Source organism: Eurypyga helias, unplaced genomic scaffold, assembly GCF_000690775.1.
Source record: "Eurypyga helias isolate BGI_N326 unplaced genomic scaffold, ASM69077v1 scaffold372, whole genome shotgun sequence".
NCBI classification, from domain to species: Eukaryota; Metazoa; Chordata; class Aves; order Eurypygiformes; family Eurypygidae; genus Eurypyga; species Eurypyga helias.
In genome coordinates, this window is record NW_010235045.1 from 19,061 (window position 1) to 42,475 (window position 23,415).

At 40.5% G+C, this 23,415-nt stretch overlaps 2 protein-coding genes across 2 annotated transcripts in view; both read left to right on the top strand.

The window, feature by feature from the left end:
• The window catches only part of LOC104505865 (protein SOGA3-like), a 17,473-nt gene extending 16,472 nt beyond the window's left edge, over positions 1–1,001 (top strand). Inside the window, exons 5-6 of the mRNA XM_010146607.1 lie at positions 315–329; positions 879–1,001. Coding sequence (XP_010144909.1) covers positions 315–329; positions 879–1,001 — 138 coding nt within the window. The remainder of the gene's footprint in view (positions 1–314; positions 330–878) is intronic.
• Positions 133–21,353, top strand: KIAA0408 (KIAA0408 ortholog). The gene is made up of 7 exons (XM_010146606.1): positions 133–1,031; positions 8,182–8,288; positions 12,338–12,536; positions 15,336–15,677; positions 16,023–16,102; positions 17,430–18,804; positions 20,713–21,353. The coding sequence occupies exons 3-7, from the start codon at positions 12,402–12,404 to the stop codon at positions 20,884–20,886; spliced, it is 2,106 nt and encodes a 701-aa protein (XP_010144908.1). The 5' UTR covers positions 133–1,031; positions 8,182–8,288; positions 12,338–12,401; the 3' UTR covers positions 20,887–21,353.
• The last annotated feature ends 2,062 nt before the right edge of the window (positions 21,354–23,415 follow it).

Sequence of the window (23,415 nt, forward strand, 5' to 3'; positions counted from 1 at the left end):
GTGTGCAGGATCTTTTCTATAGTTCATTTTTATGCAGAATTGTTCCAGAGAGGTTTTGGGGAGCAAATTCTGTGCTGACTCAAGATCTTTTGCCATGAAAAATGAAAATTACCTACCCTTATCATACAATCCTGTAGCTGACAAATCTTGTTATTGCTCATGGTATTATCCAATGTTTTAGCAAGTCTCTTGCTGTGTTAATTTACTTTGTGCTGTTCTGCTAGTTTACAGTCAAAGTTGTTACCAGGTGAAGCTGAAAGCTATTATTTCTTATTCCTATGCTGACTAATTAGTCTTTTGTTTCCTTGTATCAGAAAGTCACAGACGCAGTGAGTTTAAAGCTAATCAATTACTATACATGTGTTGCATGAAATCAAACAGAAATGGTGTTTAGCATGCTCACTTTCTGATCTAGTAATACCTCTGAGCTTGTAGAGCTCCCATTAGCTTAAAGGCAGAGCACTGCATGGGCTTATACAGATTTAAAGCTAACTAACTAGTATTTTCTCTAAATAGATAACATCATAGTTAAATTGGACATTTCAGGGCTTAACCATGCAGAGCTCCTACTGCAGTCAATGGGAGATGGATACTTGGTCCCTCCACAAGCATAGTCTGATTCACTGTTTATTTTGTTGAAACTTTGGACTTGCTATTCCATTAATTGACTGTTCTCTTTGTCTTTGTATTTACTTTCCCAGATGTTCCAGCCTATCATTTTACTTATTCTCATCCTTGTATTATTTTCATCCCTTTCATACACAACAATATTTAAACTTGTCTTCCTTTTTACACTGTTTTTTGTACTGTAAGCCATTCATCATTTACTGTTCATTGTAGTATTATTTTCAGTTTGTTTATTTTGTCCACCCTCCAAGATAAGAAGTGCAAGAGACATAGTTTCTGTAATAGCCACTGCTGTAAAAACACTGAAGACTACTTGTTTACCAAAACCAACCCAAATAAACTGCAAAAAACATACCAAAAAGTCACCCAGTTGAATAGGAAACCCACTCACCACAGTGTTCCAGGTAAGCAAACAGAAAACAGTATTTTTCACTTCATCTGGTTTCATCATTTTTGAATAAAAATTTCCTGAGTGACTGGAACCAATTTAACATTTGTTAATTTGCACCAAATCGGAAGGAAAACAGAAATGTTCGGAGTAGGTGTGAGGAGTCTGTTCCTTTCCACTCCTAGAAAAAGAATTTGTATTCTAGCCACATATGAATGGTAAAACCACATTTGATGTGTGTTCTGCAGTTTTATGTCACAGCTTGTGTATGTTTTGCATGATTGTGACGATGTTTGTCAGCACGGTATGGTTAGACATCACTTAGGGGAAAAAATCAGAATGGTTAGTATATACTTTTTCCACTCTCTCTGGAAATGTGGCAAGGAGCTGGAGCTCCTGAGAATGAGATGCGTGAGGAGGAGGTATCAGAGTAGGTGAGGAGTCTTCTGGGAGGTGTAGGTTGGCTGCATTCTCTCTGTGCTGTAGAAAAATGGTCGCGCTACAACCTGACTTGAACTGAAGAGAGAGATACTAGTCACCTTGTCTCATGTCAAATATCTTTTCCTAACACCATAATTTATCAGATAAAATTTTCAAGTCTGTAGCTGCCAGGGCTCTGGATTGTCTCTCTAGGTTTCCGAATGAGTTTTGAATGAACATGGTAACTCTTGGCTTGCTGAGTGACCTGTCTAACCATGCCATTGGTGGCGAACGACCATAGGTGAGGGAAGCTTGTGTGTGCATCAGTAGTCACTGAATATTCCCGTCCTGCCTACGAGAGGCTGTACTGAGAGTGCAGGTGACTTGTGATCTTTCTATCACACTGAACATAGACAGTTCCTACAAACAGTAGATCCCCCACTATGACAACCTCATCTGGAATGCCCTATGTAGCTCAGTTTTCTGTTTTATTCAACCAATATTGAAACCACCGAGTCCCATAAATGTGAGTTCTCCAAAGGTGATAATTTACAAGTAAGTATATTAATGAAACTTCTTTGTGCAGATGCCATGATAAAAAAAATCTAGTAATAAATAAAGCCACTGTTTTTTCTAGCTGGCAATAAGGATTCCCTTTGAATTACTATGCTAGCACTCCATTCACGTAACCTATTCCCCAGTGAGAACAATTTGTCTCTGTGCCTGGGTTATGCTCTGCTACCTGAAAGAATAGAGAGACACTGTGTTGAGGGAAACCTCTGAGAGGGAAGCAGATTTGGTGATTAAGTTTATTTTATGAGAACCAAAAAAAAAACCCTAAGGTCACAATATTCAGTATTAAATGAAGCTTGTGTTTTCTTCCATGTTTGTCTAGCTTTCCCTCAGCATATTCTGCAGGAGTAGTAACCTTGATCAGTTATATCACTTAACCTTGATTTAGTCCAAATACTTATTCCTACCAGGGGATGTTGTTGTCATTATTTATTTTGTAGTTAGTAAGACATGTCTAAATGAAATTATAATCAGTATATGCGAGATTAACAGATAGCCTTGCCTGGTGTCCTGGTTAAATAGAGAGTCAGGCCCAAAGTAATTTTGAGCTACCATATTTTATGCTCCATTGCCTCAAAAATTAAGTTCTACATATTAGAGACTATTATGGCAAGATAAGGTGAAGTATATTATCACTTCACAGTGAATTTCTGTAACGGTAAAGCTAGTTATCAAATAACTGGGAAAAGGCCCTTTTGCTGCTTTCCTCTCAGCAACTGATACAAGAAATTCTTCAGCAACTGCTTGAAAAATTTTTTCCCCATGAATTTGCAATTTGGACATTAAAGTATAATAACTTGAGGCTTAAATTTGTCATATCAAATCTTAGCACAAGACTGACTTTTTGAGTTCCTGTTTTAGTGTCTCCCTTGGGGAAAGAAAAGATCATTTGGGTTTTCTTAAATGTTACTGACTGAATCCCATAAAATAGAAAAAATCATACTTAAATCTGAAGTTCTGGATTTTCAGATTTTAACCTACGCTCGTTTATACCTTTCTCAGCCTTGTATGTAATAAAGATGAGTAGAGAGGGTTTGATTTACACCAAGTGTTATCAGTAACAGTACTACTGTAAGGTAGTAGGAAAGTTTAACACCCTGAATTCATACATTGAATTCATCTTGGAAGTAATTGGGACAGATGCTTCTTCCTCAGAAATCAGAAAAGGTGAGTATGAACCTCTTGAGACAAAAGGTGGAGATAACCTCTGCACAGTGCAATATAATTGCACTGGCAATTATAACCTTGTTGATTTCTCACACTGTTTTTTCTTGCATATAGCTGGAGCTAATTCTGTCAGGCATCAGCAAAGCAAACTGAAGCTGAGACCTTTTTGGGACATGTTTGGAGCTACTGCACAGGCTACAATCTGAAATTAAGGCATACGAAGTAATTTTAGAAGCTTCCCACAGTCTTTGAATCTGTGATGAGCAAGGAGAACGGTGAGGACCCCTGCAAACCTCAGGGGTTTTTTTTGAGAAGTCTCAATGGGAGATGAGATGTTTTTAATTTCCTGCATTTAGCTTGAGTGATTGGCACTGCTTATCTGTTTTGTACCAGATATCGCAGAGAAGTTCACAGCCCTCCACTTTTCATTATTTTAAAAGCTGCCGAGAAAGATAATAAAATCAGTATGGTCATCTATCCATAGCCAGAAGGATAGCATCTAGGCAAAGAGATAAATGTTCTGTGTCTTGTTAAACTGAAATAACTTGGTCTCACAAAGAAATGCAAGAAAGGGAGCGGATTCTGCCCAATCGATTACTGGCCTGGTGGGCAAAGTCCACCTCACAGGTGACTGAGTAAATGCAGCTGAACACATCTACATCCTCTAGCAGGAGTGTGTGGGATCAGGTGGGGCAAAGCCAGGCAGAACACTGCTGATTCCTTAGATTCTGTCTGCTGCATAGCATCTAATTCTGATGGGTGATAAAAAGAATATAAGGTTTTGCTTTTACATGGCAACGAGTTGGATATTCCAGGTTACCTATCAGTTCAAATCTAAGTTATTCCAATAGCAGATTCATTGTTCCCATTTTGGAATATTCTGACAAAATATTAATATTCTGGCAAAAATATTGAATTTGAACCCTGAGATGGGCTTAATTCTATATTTCTCTGAGAGATTAAATTTCTATTTCCTATGTTCCCCAGGAATTAATTCCCTGTTCTTTCAGAAACAAGAGATATTGCATCTATAGGTCTGAGATTTTTAGACTTATGTAAATCGGCAGTAAGTCCAGTGAATTTTTATGTCACTTAGAAAATAGATTAATTTTTTCCTTTAACACAACCAGATGAAAATTTTATATTTGTTTCATATTTACAGTCAGTTCTGAATGCTCTGAAAAAATACCTCTGCAAATATTTTCCTTACTGTTACTGAAAAATTCCTATGGTACTAGAATGATCATCTCCAGGATCAGAGATAATTCTTTCAAACAAAAATATCTGTGCCTGAAGCTCCAGTTAGAGTAAGTGTCTGCTGACACATGTCACCAGTGCTTCAGAATCAAAACTAGAAGAGAGCAGGTGCTATAATGCAGAAATATGCCTGGCAGTTGGAAAATAGAAAATTGCCAAAAAACATGGCTGTCTAAATATGTGCTATAAAAAGAGGTGAACTGCACATGAACTTTGGGAGTTGTTTACGAAAACAAGCAGAGCTTTAGGATACTAGATGCCCTTCCCCTTAATCACCCCAGAATCTGATAGGTGAGTAGAAGACTTCTAAAGGCATCAGTATCAGGGACGTAATTCCCATTGGCTTACATTTCTGTCTCTGATGTAATGCCAGGGGAAGTGATATTCAAACCCAACTTTTGCCATTACACATGCAGTTGCCTATGGGGAAAATTACAGTGGCTCTATTTAAAGTAAACATCTAAAGTATCTGCCACCGATTTCCAATGTAACCTTGGAAAAGTGACATAACACTTTGTTGGCTCTGTTTCTCCGCTAAGTTTTATGCTACTGCAGAAGTGCACAATAGTAACAGGAGATTGAATCTGTATTTCCTTCTGCCCACTTCCTGATTTATATATCCACTCCTGAGATATATAGGAGATATATAGAGGCTGAGGAATTTCTTCAGCAACATTCAGTCATGTACTTGGTCATCTTTGTTCACTTTTTAGATCATCTTTGAAATTTTCACAAATAGCCTAAGTCCCATTATTTATGTTACGTGGGAACAGAATAAGCACCCAACTAATGTATTCACTGAGACTTACAGCTAGCCCATATAAGGAGAAAAAATGTGTTTTCCCTGAAACCTGCTTCAGTATTTACTATAAAATGCACCCAGAGCTAAAATCCTTATGCTGTGCATGGATTTGCCAGGATTATTGTGGTGTAAAAGGTAACATCATTCAGAAATCTGATGTTGTGTCTGGGTTGATTACAGTGGCAGCAGTGCTGTTCTTCCTTCTTGTTAACAATTGTATGTGGACACAGCAAAATGGGGATGCCGTAACCAGGCTAGTACAGCAGAGCTGAAGGTGCCCTAAAATGATCTTGAGTGCAGACTATTAACCAGAATACACACTACCCTGAGTATGTAATCAGACTATAGCCTGTGCTGAAACTCAAGCTCCTTCATCTTCAGTCTTGCATGGTGAAGAGAAATTTAGCAGAGGGCTTCTTTAAAATGCCCTTGCACCCTTTGTTGTTGAGGTGCTGACTTTTAGCACAAGCAGAGCTGATACCAGGTATGGACAAAGTACGCTTTGCCTGTGGAAGCGGTGTGTCAGATGTAATAAACCTGCAATAGCCTTCCTGCTTATTTTGCCTGTGCTAGAGGCCAGAATGCCACAAGTACTGCCTGCTTTGACTGCTGCTGTGGGGGGATAATTTTTTTTCCCCAAAAGTCACTATTGCTACACTTAAGGGTGTCCAGAGTGATGAGCCCAGGTTTTCAGAGTTTGCTTCATGTTTTCTTTGTCCCAACCATTCTGTGCCTTTCCCACATCAGGGTGAGTTTAACATGGCCCTTTGACCGATGAGTGGGGTCCAGCTTGTGTCTTATGAGCCCCTCAGTCTCACACATTTTGAATTCCTCATGCTGACAGAAATGTAGGATTTTGCCTGAGTGAGAACTCAAGCCTGGAATTTAGTCCATTGTTTTCTTTGTTTACTGTGTTTTCCTTCAAAGAGTTCATGTAACAAGACAAGGGACATTGAATTAGCAATATTAAAGACACAAGAATAATACACCTATGCTGATGGCTAAGAGTGAAACCCCATGTCTTAAGTCTGTCTTCGTTTGCAGTGGCGCAGCTGTGCTGTCTTTAGGGAGGAGGCAGCGCTGTGGCACCCAGCCCCCTGCTGTGGGCTCAGTTCTGCTCCCAGGCACTGAGGCTTCACTCCCAGCCATGTCAGCTGGTGTGTTTGGACATAATCTCCCAAAAGAAAGTCACACTGTTGCTTTATGAGCAGGGAATTTTTAAATCCTCAGAGTTCAGAGGCTGAGGAATTTCTTCAGCAACATTCAGTCATGTACTTGGTCATCTTTGTTCACTTTTTAGATCATCTTTGAAATTTTCACAAATAGCCTAAGTCCCATTATTTATGTTACGTGGGAACAGAATAAGCACCCAACTAATGTATTCACTGAGACTTACAGCTAGCCCATATAAGGAGAAAAAATGTGTTTTCCCTGAAACCTGCTTCAGTATTTACTATAAAATGCACCCAGAGCTAAAATCCTTATGCTGTGCATGGATTTTATCACAGACAAAACCTTATTGTTCTAAAAAGGAGAGTGCTGACGAAGCAAAGGATGTGTGAATCCTCATATTGTGTCCTTCATCTCAGTGATCCTCTTGTCATCAGCTGCTCCGCCCACAAAAAAGTATGTCACTCCTGCTTAGTGCATTCAAAGACACCCATCTGACAGCAGAATTTGTCCAGAGTTTTATGCTGCATGTGTCAAGTATTTTGTGGCCCTTCTCCAGGTGCACATAGGGACGAATGTTCCCTGAAATGTCAGTTTTCTGACACTGTGATTGGTGGTCTCAATCACCGTCCATGGACGCATCCAAGCACGAGTACCTGGCAGGGCAGTAGTAATGCGCGTGGAGCTTCTGCCCAGGGGTCTCTCCCAGTGTGCCAAATGAGAGCAATCATCTCATACGTGGTGCAGCAGTAGAGAGACTGTGGTAGGCAGGGATGCAAGGAGCCAGAGGAGCTCCCTGTGCCTACGGCTCAGCAGGGGGAGCAGCTAAATTTCACCATGCCGGCTTCAGGGTCTGCCGTGGACTTGCTGAATCATTTTTGTCACGCGCATTCCCATCCCTCGCCCCATGCCAACACTTGCTATGGAAACTCCCGGTGCTTAAATCCAGGCTGAGGTGGTTTTGGACCTTCCTTCCTAGACTTGTGCCAGGGATGAGTTTCCCTGCGCAAGGGAGATTCTCCATCCAACTTGAAGCACTTTGTTTTGCTGACACACAAAGTATCTTAACAGACTGGAGAATCTGATCCAGAAACCTTATAAAGTAGCAGGAATACTTGGGTATATCCCAAAGAAACCATTATCACCACTCTCAGAATGCAAGACAGTAGCATTACACAGTGCCCAATAATTCTGCACTTCATAAGCGATAGTGCGTTTAGAATACAGAAAAAGATTTCAGGGAGGAGTGGTTTGGTTTTAGCTCTTTAAGATAGCTGTTAACCAACAAAACTGCTGCTTTAAACAAACTCCCTTTACAAAGCAGTTTATGAGGATCAAGTTGCAAAGCTCAAAATGATTATACTAAAAAATATAACCCTGAAAACTGGGTCTGAAAGGCAGCAAAGAATCTTCCTTTACAACATGGACGCTAATAAAAGAAACCTAGAATTGCCTATTGTCATAGTTTTAATATTAACACTGGCTGCTTTGGCAAGCTTTAAAGACTGGACTGCACTATGAAACCTAAAAACGTCCTGGACTTGGAGTTGTTTACACAAAATATGAGGAGATATAAAGTTACAGAGCTGGGGGTTGGAAGAGATGGCTTTAAAACCATCCTCCGTGCACTGACGTCACGTGGAAGCCAGCTGCTGGGATGATGCTGAACGGAACTGTTTTTCAGTTTGCAAAAGTTGCGGAGTTATTCAAAGAGAGTTGCAAATGCTGCCCCAGTTGAAAGGTTGTGTCTTGCTTAGCGTTCTTATTTCTTTTAAAGATCAAGATTCTCAGAACTGGATCCAGCTAGCTATGCATTTCACTGCTTTCACTGCTGTTTAGAAACGGACTGAAAAAACTTCTGAAGGATTTCTTATTCGATGAAAGGTATGGTTATGGTTTATTTTAAATCAGTGGTTTTGAACAGTTAAGATTAATAAAGAAAACAAATTACTAGTGTGGCAAAGAGTTATTTAAACAGCTCTCTGATGTTATGTGCATGTAATGTAGTGTTCATGTATGTTATATTTGGTCTTTACTCTTAGAGAAAGACTCTTAATTAGTTTAGTCTGTTTCTTCAGATCAGGAGCAGATAGATCAACATAACAGGGGTGACAGGTAGCATTGTGAGCACTCAAGTCTGCCTTTCTTTCTTTCCTTCTTTCTTTCCTTCTTTCCTTTCTCACTCTTTTCCTCAACTGTAGTTTCTTTTTATGTATAAAGTGCACAGTATTGTGACACATGGCACACTTTTATAGTTGAACATTACATAAATTTACAATTTTCTTAGTCATCCAAAATACAACATTTTGTTGGAAACACAATGTAATCACTGTTTTAAATGTAAAATCAAGGAAAGATATGTGTATTTGAATGGTTGTGCACATCCAGTCTAATTAATCTCTGTTGAAAAATAACATCTCAGCTGATGCCACTGCAGATTATTTTCAGAAGGTGAGAGGTTGGTTGCAAACTATTTTGCATTGTTAATATGTGAATAGAAAGGGCACGAGTAAGACATGGAGCATAACATAAACATCAAATAGTTGCTTAAAACATTTTTGCTTGAGAGGATGGAGGGATAAAGGAAAAGTTAAGGGAAAATGCAGCTGATGTAGATGAAATTGATTATTTGCTTGAATTTGATTGCTGTAATGAGCTTATGACCTTGTCCAGGACATGCAGAAAGTGCCAATGCTGCAAGAGCACAGATACTGTTCTGATCCACACAGCAAATTATAATGTGGCATTTTGAATCCCTTTAGGTTGCTTAAGCCATGTGAGATACCCGTGGGGACATCTCGGTGTACTGTACAAACAGAGGGTATACTACCAGGACTACAAATTGGATTTTATTGCTAGTAGCGAAAAAACACCAAAAAAAACCCCAAACCCACAAAACACCCAAAAACCCACAACAAAGAAACCCCAACATCAAGAAAAAAGTATAAGGGAGAGAGTCATAGAAATAGGAGTTAAAATTCTCTGATGCATTTATCCACAATACAATAGCAGCAAAACTGTGTAGTTATCCAGCTGCTAACATCAATAAACATGAGTTTTCTTAGGAGAATTTATGTCAAAAGGAAATCAGAGAAGCATCAGAAATAATACAAGCTTTTTGCAGATCTTAGAGCTACAAATTATTATCTGTAACTTCCGTAACCTCTTCCAAGACTTGATTTCATTTTGATGGTCTCCAAACTCTTTTTATAATCAGAGTCCCATATGTAACAACTTGGGAGTGGTTAAGATGAATGCAAAGATGGCAATAGTAGTTCCCAGCACTAAGAAATCACAAGGGGCCTTCTCAGTGCTATATGCATGCTTGAAAAGAGTATATATATATACACACATATATATTACACAAATATACATCATATACAAAATATAGATCATATAAAAAGATATATATGATATATAAATATGTATCCTTTTGTATAAGATATATGTGATATATGTGATATATATATCTTTTTGTATATGTAAAAAGTTAGTATATAGTACTGACTACCTTTCTAGTAATATGCTGCTGATTGAAACATGGTCATGTCTGTAGATAGATTATGCCTGCCTGTCTTGTTAATGACTTTACAGCATTTATATTTTTATGACATGTATTTGAAGGATTTTATTGGAGCAGATAGTTGACTTTTTTTTTTTTTTTCCTCAGGAATGTGGTGAAAGGTTATAAAGGCATAAATGTAGTCAAAAAAAAAAGGAAAAAAGAAAATGACTGCACTAAAAATTGAAACATTTGAATCAGCAAAGTGAGAAAGTATTACAGAGGTTTTAAAGTTCATTAGAACTAGGTGTTTAGATTGCAACGGGTCTTAAGTGCAGTGGAGTTATTTTGAGTTGTTTTTTGGTCAGCACTTCCTGAAGCCTGGCACAAAGCTGAAACGTTGGCCTGGAGAGGTGCAGTCTCTATAGCCTGGCTGCTTTCCCTAAGAAACCATGAGCAAACCAGTGCTTGACTTCTTTTGTAATGAGAATGCCATGCAGTCTTTCAACAGTGCTTAGTTTCAAGGAAATTTATGTTTTTATAAAGCTGTATGTTTTTAGGCAGGTGGGAGAAGGAAGGTCTGAAACCTGTTTGTAGATAGTTGGGGGACAGATTGCCATTTCAGAGCTCCATGGCAGGTGTGAATCAGAGGTTGAAAGACTAAGCTCCAATGCCACGTTATGTAGTGACATGGTTACACCGTTGTGAAATGGGCTGACAGGGATGTTTGAAGCTTGTTCTCGAAGTCCTCCATCCAAAATAGCTTGGGGTAAATGGTTTTGCAACCCCTGAGCGGGGATTGGGCCTATGATCGCTGTCAGGTGAGACATCCTATAGCAGGACTTCATATGACCCAAAGACCTGGGTAACCCGTTGGGCTTGAGCTGAGCTCTTCTGTGTACATGTTCATGAAAGAAGCTGACTCCAAGTTTGGCATCAGCTTCCCAGTCAGCTGAAATAACGCAGACACTGGTAAGCAGTGATTACACAGTAGCTGCAGCTGAATCAACAAGACTTGTCCAATAAAATACAGGATGGGGAAGAACGTTGTGTGAAGCTCAAGAATGGATTTTCACTATATCAAAGAAAATGTGGGCAATAAAATGGGCAGTTCCTGTGAGTTGACAGTCACTGACCATCAGCCAGGGAAATTAAAAATTCCAGGATGGCAAGCTGGGCTTACCCCTAGTTAACTCTCTGGTAATTCATTTGCGTTGGTTTCTGGCAGGAGACCAAAGCAATGCAGAGGTGTTTTGTGACTAGAACTAGACTCAGTGTCCACCAACAGCTGGCTCTCAGTTATCAAACTCAAGTATCTATGTGTGTGTACCAGCCACTATACCACAGCAGCCATCGTGACTGAATGAATGAGCGTTATTTCCGCCTTGCTGGCATAGTAGATGTGCTGATCGGAGTGGAGTTTCTATTATAAAGCCTAAAAAAGCAAGAGGAACACGGGGACCACAAAATGTGTAACTGTTTTGCTCCGAAGTCAGATGAGCAGATCCAAAATTTATCCCTGAAAATATACATGTTTAGTGGTTCAATTAATAATTTTTCATTCACAGATACTAAGATGCTAAAGACTTCTGAAGGGGAAGGAGAAACCAAAGCACAAATTAGTTAAACATTCTGAGCAAGGTTTTGAACTAGATTTGAGTTATTGGGGAATACTTTTTAGTTTTCCCTATGCTGGCCCGAGAACTGACATTTATAGATTTAGATTTTTAAATCCAAAATACATTAACCCTTTATAGTGACCTACAATTCTTTATATAGTAGAATGATGCTTTCTACTCTCTATATATGTTTGTTACCTGCTATTAGGTTTCCTCTCCTGTTTTCCTTCATGGATTCTACAGCACTCATAGAGCCATGAGAATTTTCTGCATGTATCAAGTTTACAGCCTTCAATTGCGACAAGAATGTCACTGTCGTGTCACATGCATGTGTGAAAGGATTACATGAGCAAACATGATACCTTTACACTTGCAGTTGTCTTTTGAACAAACATAACAACAGTTTTCACCCTCGAGGGCGGATATTGTAGGGACCCCAGATCCTGAAGTGCCATTCAATATCATTCAGACTTAAATCTCACTGAAAAGAGGTTTATACTGAAGAGTAATGGCAAAGATGCAAAGTGATCATGGTACACAGCCCACTGTGGCAGACGTTCCTGAATTCTATGATGCCGGGTGTGTGTCCCTCGTCCCCTTTCCAGACTGGGTCTCTGTGACATTGGGTTTGTGTCCTATAATGCTTAGTTCCAGTCACACTCCAGATATATATCATGCAATTGCATGTTTCTGTTCGCTGTAAGTGCATTTCAATGAATTATTTTGGGGGTTTGCTTGGTTGGTTGTTTGGGTTTTTTTTCGATGAAAGGTCGAATCAAACACAAGTAAGACTTATTCTGATAAACTTTCAGGAAACATTCAGGGAAGAAAGAAGAAGAGCAGAGCTGTCTTCTTGCTGTTACACAGACTGTAACCATGGACCTGCGCAAACAGCTGGAGAATACTGAGAGGAACTGGAATAAAGAGAAGATGGAATTGCTGGAGAGATTTGACAACGAAAGGAAAGAATGGGAATGTCAGTGGAAGGTCATGCAGAAGAAAATAGAAGAGGTATTTTTAAACAAAACTCTGAACACTAACATTTTCACTTGAGTCCTATCAGTGTCTGGGGGTCGCTTCAATTTACTTTTTATCTGAATTGTATCCTGTTTCTTATCTGTCAGTGGAAGTTTCTAATAGCTGATGGTAGGATGCAAAGCCTGGGGTTAAGCAGTATTTGCAATTACTCATTTCACACTCATGAATACAAAGCAGGAGGTAAAATGTCACTTTATGTGAAGTTTGCTATGATACTGTTGGCTGTATCTACTGCTGCTAGTTCTGCTGGGCATGAGCCACACTGCTCATTTTATGCATGCTTGTTTCAAGTACAGATATGCTGAACGACTACATATATGGGGTTTAGGAAAATGCATATTTAGCAGCAAAATCCTATGTAGAATAATTCTCTGGCAAAAGGAATTACATGGCACAGTTGTGCTGGGGTAAACGGTAACATTAAAAAAAATGTCATACATTAAATGCTGGATGATGCAGAATGGTTCTGGCTAGAACCTGCTCCATTTATGGACAGCTTTTAGTAGAGAAAACAGCTACAGTAAATAGCATGAAAGTCATGACACCTCTCATATTTACACATAGTAACAAACACTCTCTGCCATTTCTAATGCATCTCCTTCCAGAAATAGTTTAAGTAATTATTTATTACACTTTTATCCCCAAATTGCCACTGCAGCAGAACCCTCTGGCACTCTCTAATGTATAAATTGAATCTGCCTTGGCAACATACAGAAGCAAGTTTTTCACCACTGAGCTTCCAACATTTTTCATTCTAATATACACATGGAGTAGTTTTGCTTGCTCTCTGCCAACACTGTCCTGTGGCTGAGCAACACAGGAATGTATGGCAGAGATTGCGCACATGAAAGTATGAGAAGAGAAATGATCAGAGCCAAAAGAACTGGAGCCATACACTGCCTGTTAAACCAGCCTGCAGCATAACTAACTCCATAATGTCAGCTCTCTTACGTTTTACCTGCAGTTCTGGCAGATTTTGGTATGATAGTCTTAGCATGAAAGACACATTTTGTCATTTCTGTTAGGACGTTTCTGTGTTGTTTTACCTAATTTCACCACCAAGGTGAGAGTGCTTCAGAAGTTAGTGATGTGATCTCTGTGTGCAGTTGAATTTAATTTTGTTAGGTATATGAGCTGTTTTGGAATGGTGGCAATGTGTTCTGAAAAGGTATTCTGGCTATTAGTGGTCCTGACAGTGGCAACGAAGACCATGTTTTTTTTCCACATGTTTTATTAGCATATGGATTAGGAAAGTGTGGCAGAGACAGAAAAACAGAGAAAGAATGGAATGGGACTGAGGGGAAGCAAATGAAGCAAATCTCTGGGTACGGCAGGACTGGGATGAAACTGCAGATGATACCCCAAGGTTATCGGTATCCTCAGGTGCCTTAAACTGTGTCTATAGCTGCCCTTGATTTCAGTTGTCCCACATTTCTTTGCCAACATGGCTGGAGAAAAGGGGAGATACCTTTTAAACACCATCATCTGTAGAGGGATTTCCTCAATAAAAACATCTTGTGCTTGTGCTGCCTTATCAGCTTGTATTTTCATTTGGTAGTTTTCTCTAACCTACCAAAACCTAACTTAATTCCTGGAATGCTCCAGGGAGACCTATGTGTTTTAGGAGAACGTATTGTTGAGATTTGAAGTAGTATCCTGGCCTTCTTACTGCTATGCTGAGTCCGTATGAGGCCCTTGTTTCTTGGAAATTACAACATGCAGCCCTCGGGTTCATGGAAGCAGCTGGGCTTTGGGACTGAAATCTGAAAGCCCAGGATGAGGCCAAATGTCAAGTCTCTGAACGTGAGAATACTCCTAATCCACAGCACTACCCATGAAATGGCCACATGCTCTTCTTGTTATTCTTTTTCACTGTCCTTCCAAAAACTGTTGTGTTGGCCTTGTGCACTGCAAGAGGGCAGGCAGATGGCTGTTCAGACGTGCCTGCTCTGCGCTTATTAGAGAAAGTTCAGGATGAATGTTTACAAAGAGCCATGAGACGCTTGGCACTGAAAATGATACTGTAAGCAGAAGAGGTTTTTATGATGTTGCTATTTTTCCTAATTTATAATTTATCACAGTTCCCCAATTTGAATGTGCTGGGTGACAGGAATTAACACCTTTTCATTTAGTAATGGAGCCACTGGATCTCGGCAGACAGCACGAAAGAAGATGAGAGGTTGACAGCACATTGCCAAACAATACCATTCTGCAGTACTGATTTATCACTTCAGTCATAGGGAAGAATTCCACTTGCCTGAGAACCAGAAAGGTCTGCTCTAGCGCAGAAGACGCTGCATGTGATGAGAATTCACTTCCCCTCCTTCAACTAATACACTTTAACAGTCTGTAACATAGTCAGAGCCCTAGCTCTCTCCCTCCCTCCCATTCCCCATCCACCGGATCAGGGCTGTGGCCACTGCATAGTGTGCTGATGTTATTTGGAAGATGACCATACAGCTTCTGGCTCAAGGCAGGGCAACTGACCTTGTGAGATCTCTTCCAATCCCATCTTATGGGTGGAAGCTGTACATTAAATCCACAGCAAAGAGTTTGTGAATGGCAACAGCCCTTTCCTCATCCTGTGACGATAACAGTCTGTGGACCATCATGCTGTGTGTCTCGACACTTTGCTACTTATTCATGTAGAGAATGTTTCTACTTGGTGCTACTGAGTGAAGCATCATTCAAACCCGAAGATGAATATGTTCTTTTACCATAAAGTTTATCACAGGAGCATGATTTCATGGAAGGTTCAATTGTGTTTTTCAGCTTTACCAGGAGGTAAAACTTAGAAGGGAGAGCAATATGAACGTCCATGATAACAAGGCCATTCAGACCAAGATGCTGCAGCTGTCCATGCATTCCCCTGCTTTGGAAGATAGTGACGCAGTGGAGCTGAACTATCAACACAATGTGGCAAATGACAGGATGGGAAAAGGGAGTTTCCCCAGTAAAACAGGACATGACTGTAAAGAAACCAGAGCCAAAAGCAGAAACAATACTCTGTTAATGGACAATCTGGCCTTTGAGAACCACGAGGAACCTGAAGACAGCCTCAGCATCAAAACTTCCAAGAAAAATGCCAAGAATTATATTGGTGATCTCAATGTAGTAAGTAAAGTATGAGATGTTTCAGTTACAAGGTTGAGGAAAATACTGAGGGCTTTGGCCTGCCAGGCTAACCTTAAGAACTGATTTCCCTGATTTTAGCTTTCCAGCAAGGCACTGTCTCTGCTTCTTCCTCAGTTTGCTAGTGATGAATGTCATCTCACTGTTTAAATGTGTTAACCGTATGTTCTTTACCTCCATTCATAACCTGGGGGCACCTCTGTATCTTTCCTTGTGCTGTTTTCCTCTGCTGTGAGTCTTAAATGCAATTCTCCATTAGTTTCAAAATATTTCTGGAGATACCATTTAAAAGGCTTAGGCTAAAGGACTGTTTTTATATTTATAAAGGCTCTTAAAGAACTTGCCAGAGTCAGTGAAGAATTATGCAGCTATCAAGAGGAAATTCGAAAGAAGTCCAACCACAGAAGGTAAAAACATATTTGGACTCTTCATATTAGAGGAAGAAAAATTTAATAATGAGACTGTGTTTCTGTTCACTTTGAAGGGGTGTTTGCTGTTGAATTTCTGAGGAGTTGGGTAGTGCCTGTCCTCCTAGTATTTCAGGGCTCAGCATAAAACATTCCAATGAAATATACTGAAATATGATACAAGGGCACCTTCTACTAGCAAAATGGAGTTTATCAATAGAACCTACAAAATTAAATTAATAATTATATGAGGTGTAATTGTACTTGTTTCTAATGGTTATGTAGAGGATTGGGAAAGTGAACAGGTATTTCTCTCTGCCCTTGGCCCGTATCCATGCAGTTTTATACAACACTGTATGGATTTGTTAGGCTGGGAGCCTAACATTAAACTCAGCTCTAGGCTTAACTGTGGGGGATGTGCCAGGGACTGACAATCCAAGAGTGGAAAGAAGGCAAGAGAAGGAAGAACAACCACACATTTGTACTAGCGGGAAGATGGTAAGCCAGAGCCTGACAAGTACAGCAAATGAATATTCCACCATCTGTTCAAAATTCAGTGTTCATGGTCTCCTTTAGCAAGACAAACACCAGTCTTCCTCTCGAGTTGTGCAGAAATTCCTATAATGTAAGACTGAGCCTGTGGCGTGACAGCATGCACACCATGAAAGAGACTGATAAAGGCTGTGTCTCAGCTATGCTGAAACCCCATAGAAGCTTGACAAGCTCTTCTCAGACTCTCCCAAAAAGCAGAGGGACTTCTTACACTCCCGCATGCAATCAGTTGGTAGTCTGTCACTAATTTATTATCATAGCTGGGTTAGTGTTTGTATCTTCGCAGCAAATAGATTCGCAGCTGATGCATAGCTTCTAAATTCTCGCTGAGAAAGGTCATTTTTTAATAGATATCAAAAGTCGCATTTGTACTGTCATATGTAACATCCTACACAAGGGATGCACCATGTCCTAAAGCTGTCTTCATTCAGTTCATAGTCAGGTAGGGTCTTACTGGAGTCATTAGAACTCACAAGATCCCACTGTCCTTACTGTAGGATAGGTAAGACAACAAGCAGTCATCTACAAAAACTCAGAAAAAGAATTTTAGTGGCAAGGGAAAATAATAAAAGATTCCCTTTGCTGAGCTTTCTTCAAATTCTTCATGTATGTTTCAAACATGCTGGGTTGATCAGCTGCAGCCAAACTGCTCCCAAATCTTCTTAAGCAGCCGGTGTTAAAACACCTGCTCGAGGGGAGAATGAATCCATGCCGAGGTCCCCTGGGGGAATACCCTTATTGCTCATCCCTAAAACATCTCTCCTTTTATTTCCAGAATGAAGTCACTTCCTTTCCTGGGGGAATTTGAGGAAACCCAAAACACAGTTATTCTGCCTGAGATGAACCATGTGTCCAGCAATGAATCACAGACTTCAGTTGCTTTTGAAACAGAGGAACATAATAATAGGAAGAATCTGGTGAGCTCCACCAAGGCCTTGAAGGACACGTCTTACGGTGGTCTTACTGGTGACAGAGGAACAGACTTCAGACTTTGGCAAAAGAAAGAAGCTCCACCAGTTCCTCCACGGAGCACTTCTCGGCACCTAACAAACTCACTTTCTGCAGTCGTACAGCTTTCTGAAGTACCAGTAAGAGATACAGGCATCCAAAGCAATTGCAAGGCCCAGGACTGTAGGGGTGGAAGGAAACAGATGAATCCCTCACCTACAAGCCAGTCCGAAACTGCAGCAGCCTGTGCAAATGAAGGGCAGGCTGCGAAAGGTCCTGTGATGGTAACTGCTGCAATACCAGTAACCAAAACTGAGTGCAATATACCAACAAGTTTCTGCCACAACACGTGGGCGTATGATGTGGGCAAACTTGGAAAGGACAGTAGGGGTGAGCCTTCCCCACTGTCAGCCCAAAAGAGTTGTTCAGATGGAAATATGGCCCAAAGCAACAAGATGCACCGGAAACAAAACCCCAAGTCTCACAGCAGCCCTCATTACAGTAATGACTTTTATGCCCCTGCTACCCTGCACAATGATCTTGTGGGAGACTCTAGGTGTACTTTGGGAAAGACCCAAAGAAATGAAACTTTAGCGGCGAAGATCGATGAGTTTAACCGGACTGTGTTTCACACCGGTAAACGTAGCAATACTTTGCAAGAAAACCAGGTGCCTCGAACAGCCTCAGAAGATCACAAACCCTGCAGCCCACTGTGCGACTCTGCTGTTAGCAGGACTGAAACTGTAAATACATCTGCTGCTTCAAATCCCAAATTCTCTGCAGCGAAGGAGCAAGAGACCAGCAACCCCAGCAAAGCTGTCGGAACGGCAGGGCAACAAAAGCAGATAAACGGACTTCCAAATGCTAGTGGTTACAGGCACATGCTTCACGAGCATGACTGGAGACCAAGTAATTTATCCGGTCGCCCGCGTTCAGCTGACTCAAGGTCGAACTATGGTGTTGTTGAAAAGCTTCTGAAAAACTATGAAAAATCAACAGTGACTTCTCCGTGCAATGCAAAATGCTGCAAAGATAAGTGGACACGGGCAAATTCTGAATTCACCGATGGGGGTTGTGAGACATTGAGTCAGTATTTAGAAATGCTCCAGATTGAGCAACGAAAGCAAGAATTTCCGAGGAATCCAGCCAGGCATATTGGGCAGCAACTCAAGCAAGGAAAAGAGAGACAGAAGTTACCAGAGGTAAGGTGCATCAGAACGGCTAGAACAAAATTCAGTTTCATACCAAGCTTTAGATTCTAAAATGAGGCAGACTATCGTGATATTGTAAATAATTATGTAAAAATAGACACTTTTGGCCAGGATCTGGATGAGTCAGGAGTATTTCCTCTGAAAATAATAGAGTTGTGGAAGGGCAAAAGCATGTAAGTAAGAATGACCCATGAAGATGTGTGCCAGATTTCGATCTCTGCTGCTGTTGTGTAAAGCTAGATTTTTACTGCAGTGCAGTTATTCAAGGACTGCACTAGTGAAAACTGCAGTCAGGTTTTAACTCCCTCCCTCCTTCCTTTAGTTGGCGATTTATTTCATAAGCTTTCCCTAGAGGCTTAAGCACGCTTGGCCATGTCAAAATGCTAGAGGGCTTAAATAACATTCTGCAGCATCTTGAATCAGGATTTCCTTGGAACCACATATGAAAAAGAGTATTACAGCTCCATAAAATTTCCAGTAACAAAGCGACCTTCTCTTATGCATGTCTCACTTCCAGGCTTCTCCTATACATTCAAGCATAGGCTCACAGAAACAGCAGAGTATGGCATGACTAATTAATTCATATTTGGCTGAATTTTATTTGCAGAAGTTTAGAAATATGGCCTTTGCCAACATTGTTTCTTAAGGAAACGAGAAACAGATGGGTTTGGAAATATACTGTAAGATGCAGGTTCTGTAAAAGGCCACAAAGAAAGAAAAATCATTTTTCTGAAGATCTTTGCCAACAAACACAGAGATATGCCCTTAGAGTCTCAGAAAAGAGAAGGCAAATGTGTTTGGAGCTGTGGAACTTAAATGGGTTCAGCCTGTCAGCTGCTATGCCTTAAACTGTCACAGATTCACAGACTTCAGTGGAGGCATGTGGATTTAAACAGCTGAGAATCCGACCATGCAGATTTTCTTCTGCATGTCTTTCTGACAGCCTTGCAGTGATGCAACATCTCACTTAGCAGACAGATCTTTACTGGAGCACAGAAAGAAAACACCATGAAGCTTCTGAGTTCTTTTTCATCCAATGGACTTTTGTCAGGAAAACAAATTTTCATCAGTGAATATGTAGGGAAGAAATAATGACTAGATAGTGACTGACTTTACATTGATGTAAGCCCAGAATAACTTTACTAAGCCAATTGGATTTGTTTTTCTCCACAGGCTCGCACTTCATGTTGTCCTTTCTCTCTGTCCAAACCATGTAAAACGTTGCCTAATGAGGGGGTACCATCTTAGGTCCAGCAGCATTCATGTCACAAAGATGCAAAGAACTGCACATGACTTGAGGCATTTGGTTTATTTTCATTATTCCCAATTTACATCAATGTAGCTACAATCAAAATCTGTTGGTTTTCCTGTGTCTGTAGGGCCCTGCCTGTAGGCATGACACCACATTAAAACACCAGCATTCTGAACTAGTTACCAAGCGTCAACAGCTTCACGCTGTGCTAATGGAAACAGAGTTCTCTGCAAGAGGCGACTGCTGAAATAGGATCTAGCCAAAAATACCTAAAAAGTATGTAGACTTTACTCCAGTAATGTAAGATGGTATTCTGAGTTCTACGTTTAGAACAGTATACAGTGTTCTTTGGAAAAAAAACTTCCAAAAAGGCAGAGAAATGAGAAGTGAATGTCGGTTTTGGCTTGCATTAACATTTTATACCTTTCCTTGTGTCTGACACTTGTCTCCATATATTTTAAACCCCAGCCGCTGTGAGAATCCCTATACATAGAAATAGCTGTTCTTCTGCATTCTGCGCATTACTGTGCTCCTTTTATAGCTTCAGACCACCTGTTTTGAGGTCACCCCAAATGCCTTCCTACATTCCCGCTGCATTCCGCAAAAGCTGTAACTTGTTAAAGTGAGGAATTGCCTTTGTGTTCTAGATATCTCTGCCAGCTAGATGTTCAAGTGGGAAGGGTTTCTCCCGCCCTGCTCGGCCAGCCAATCGACGCTTACCTTCCAGATGGGCATCCAGATCGCCGTCAGCACCGCCTGCTCTCAGAAGGACGGCATACAACTGCTCTGTCTCCTTTCGGTCAGAGACCTCCGTAGTCTGAACCCAGAGCTGGGTTGGATGGTGTCGTGAAAGCTTCACGCCTCATTGTAGCTGTGTTCAGTATGTGCTCTAGCAACCGGTTCTACACTGCTGTATCTTGTCCAAGGATGACCCCCGCCACATGCCGGACCAAACACTTTGAATCTTAGGTCATCATCACCATGGTCTTCAGTGTTTTTATTGAGATGAAATAACCATACCCCTGGTTTTCTCTGTTATTTTGGCAATAGCTCACAAGGAATTTCTTTTGAATGGCATCTTCTTTAATTTGCCGATCAGTTTTGAGTTGAAACAATATGTATAGTGCTGTATATTCTGACTCTTCTGCAAACAGCAGAACGTAAAGCTGTATGCATGATCATGTGTTCGTAAGTGCATGTGTTGGACTAGGAAGTATACAGGTCTGTATTTAGAAGCGACAAACTGTGCTAGTGTCGACATTGAAATTACAACCTATATGCCTACATACATATACTTTCTGTTTATTTTAAAAAGTTTGAAATATACAGTCCTGATGACATTTATATTTTGTATATCTTTTACATAGGTTCACAGGTGTAGTATTTAATGTACAAAAAAACCTAAATATGCATTTCTGTGACTGATTGCAGCGATAATGCCTTGCACAATATGTATCTGAAGCAGACTAGCTCGACTGACTCATCAGTCATGCTTCATGGCATCCTCGTTCGGTTTCCTAACCTTTATGATGCTAGGTCAAAATGCCCAAACATATTTTTTCTGAATTAAAGTATTATATGATTTGTAATACATTAGCCTTTTTCAGCACCAGAGACATTCCTGAAATGTTCCAATCCCTTTAAAAAGCTTAAATGTGCCATTATATATATAGCATACTGTAAACACTTCGGTAGTTTCAACTAGTGTAACATACAATTTATGAAGGGAAGAAAAGGGTTGTATATGCTCAATTCTGTAAAACTTATTTTTCCTTCTAACGGTATACTTTGAGGTTTGGCAACGTCAGATAACAATGGACTTGTTTACTTTCACTCGAGGCAGGAGAACAAGGACCATTGTTGTTCCCAGTGCTGCAGCCACACTCCTTTTTTACTCTTCTCCTAGACTAGAGTGCCTGAGCCACTGGCTAATTACTGCTCCCGGGCTGACTCGTGGCAGTCAGTTACGACGTTTACTTGCGCTCTGGCAACGAGCCACACCTAGTACAGAAATATTGCGTCGGGGTATGACCACAGTGGTGCCCGAAATCCTAGACACATGGCGTTGGAAGTCTGCTTTTGCCATCTCCTGACTTGGCATTGCGGGCCATCTGAATGATGTGCGCAGAGCCTGGCTTGTTCATTCCCCCAGCGTGAAAGAAATACGGATGCTACACAGACTCTTGCTGAACCTTCAGAAAGACAGTGTCCTTCATCCTGGAATTTTTGCACCCTTCTCTAGGCTGTTGCTGGATGCGCAGTGTGGTAATGATGATAATTGTTACCTTTAAACAGCATGTCTAGGTTCAAAGGAGTAAAGAGGCACTTCTTCAACATCAGCCTTATCTTGTCTTGTAACTTTTCTTCTTCTCCTGGAGAAACATAGTGTGTTCAAAGGAATTTCCTAAATCATCCCGGGATCCATTAATGTGCGCATCTTATTATGTGAATGTAAAAAGGATTTCAGAGAGAGTGTAGGCTTTTGTCCTAGTGAATTGTATGTGTGGCAATATAGGGAAAGTTAGTTGTGCTTAATTTGGTAGTGATCTATTGTCCTACTCCAGTCATATTGGGAATTCACACTTTTTCCTTCCTTTTAGGGCCTCCTTCTTTCCTCTGCACAACTTTTGTTTTGCGGAGAGAGAAAAGAGGAGGCCCTGTGTTCTGAGCAGTACAGCCTGTTGGGTAGTATCAGTAACTTTTCAGGCATGCCAGTATGGGAGTGAGCAGGCGTTACAGCCATAAATCCCACCCTGTCACACCATTGTGGCTGCCTGCATGGCAAAAATACGCTCAGAGTAATTTCCCCGATCTAGACGTCTGGTCCTTTCTAGGTGTGAGCAGTGGGGAAACCCCACAACAATATACAAAGGCTTCAAACAGGTAGACAATTCATCAAAATGTACCTAGACATTATTGCAAAGTTATTACTGGAAAAGATACAGGAACATAAAATCTTGAAGAAAATTTAAAGTTTGGATAAAGACAAAAATCTGTGTGCCTGAGTGAAAAATCGAGTACTATAAATTTGCCTGTTTGCCCTAATTTATAGACTGCACTCCATTAACTTCCTTAGAACTAGAAAAATCAGAGACGATTCATAGTGAATTTGGATCATGGTGAAGATTCTGGCTAACTGTGGAAATCAGCAAACCAAAATGCCTTGCAAACTGACCTTTTAAATGCCTAAGTAGCTGGGCAGCTTTAAATGCCTAAGGCTGAGGAAAGGGTAATATGAGAGAATTGTTAAAAAATGGTTCTTGATTTCAGTCAGTGTTGACTGCAATAAAACTTCTTGAAACTACCTTCATGGTAAAGTTAAGCAGTTTTGTTCTGAAGAATGGTGGGGC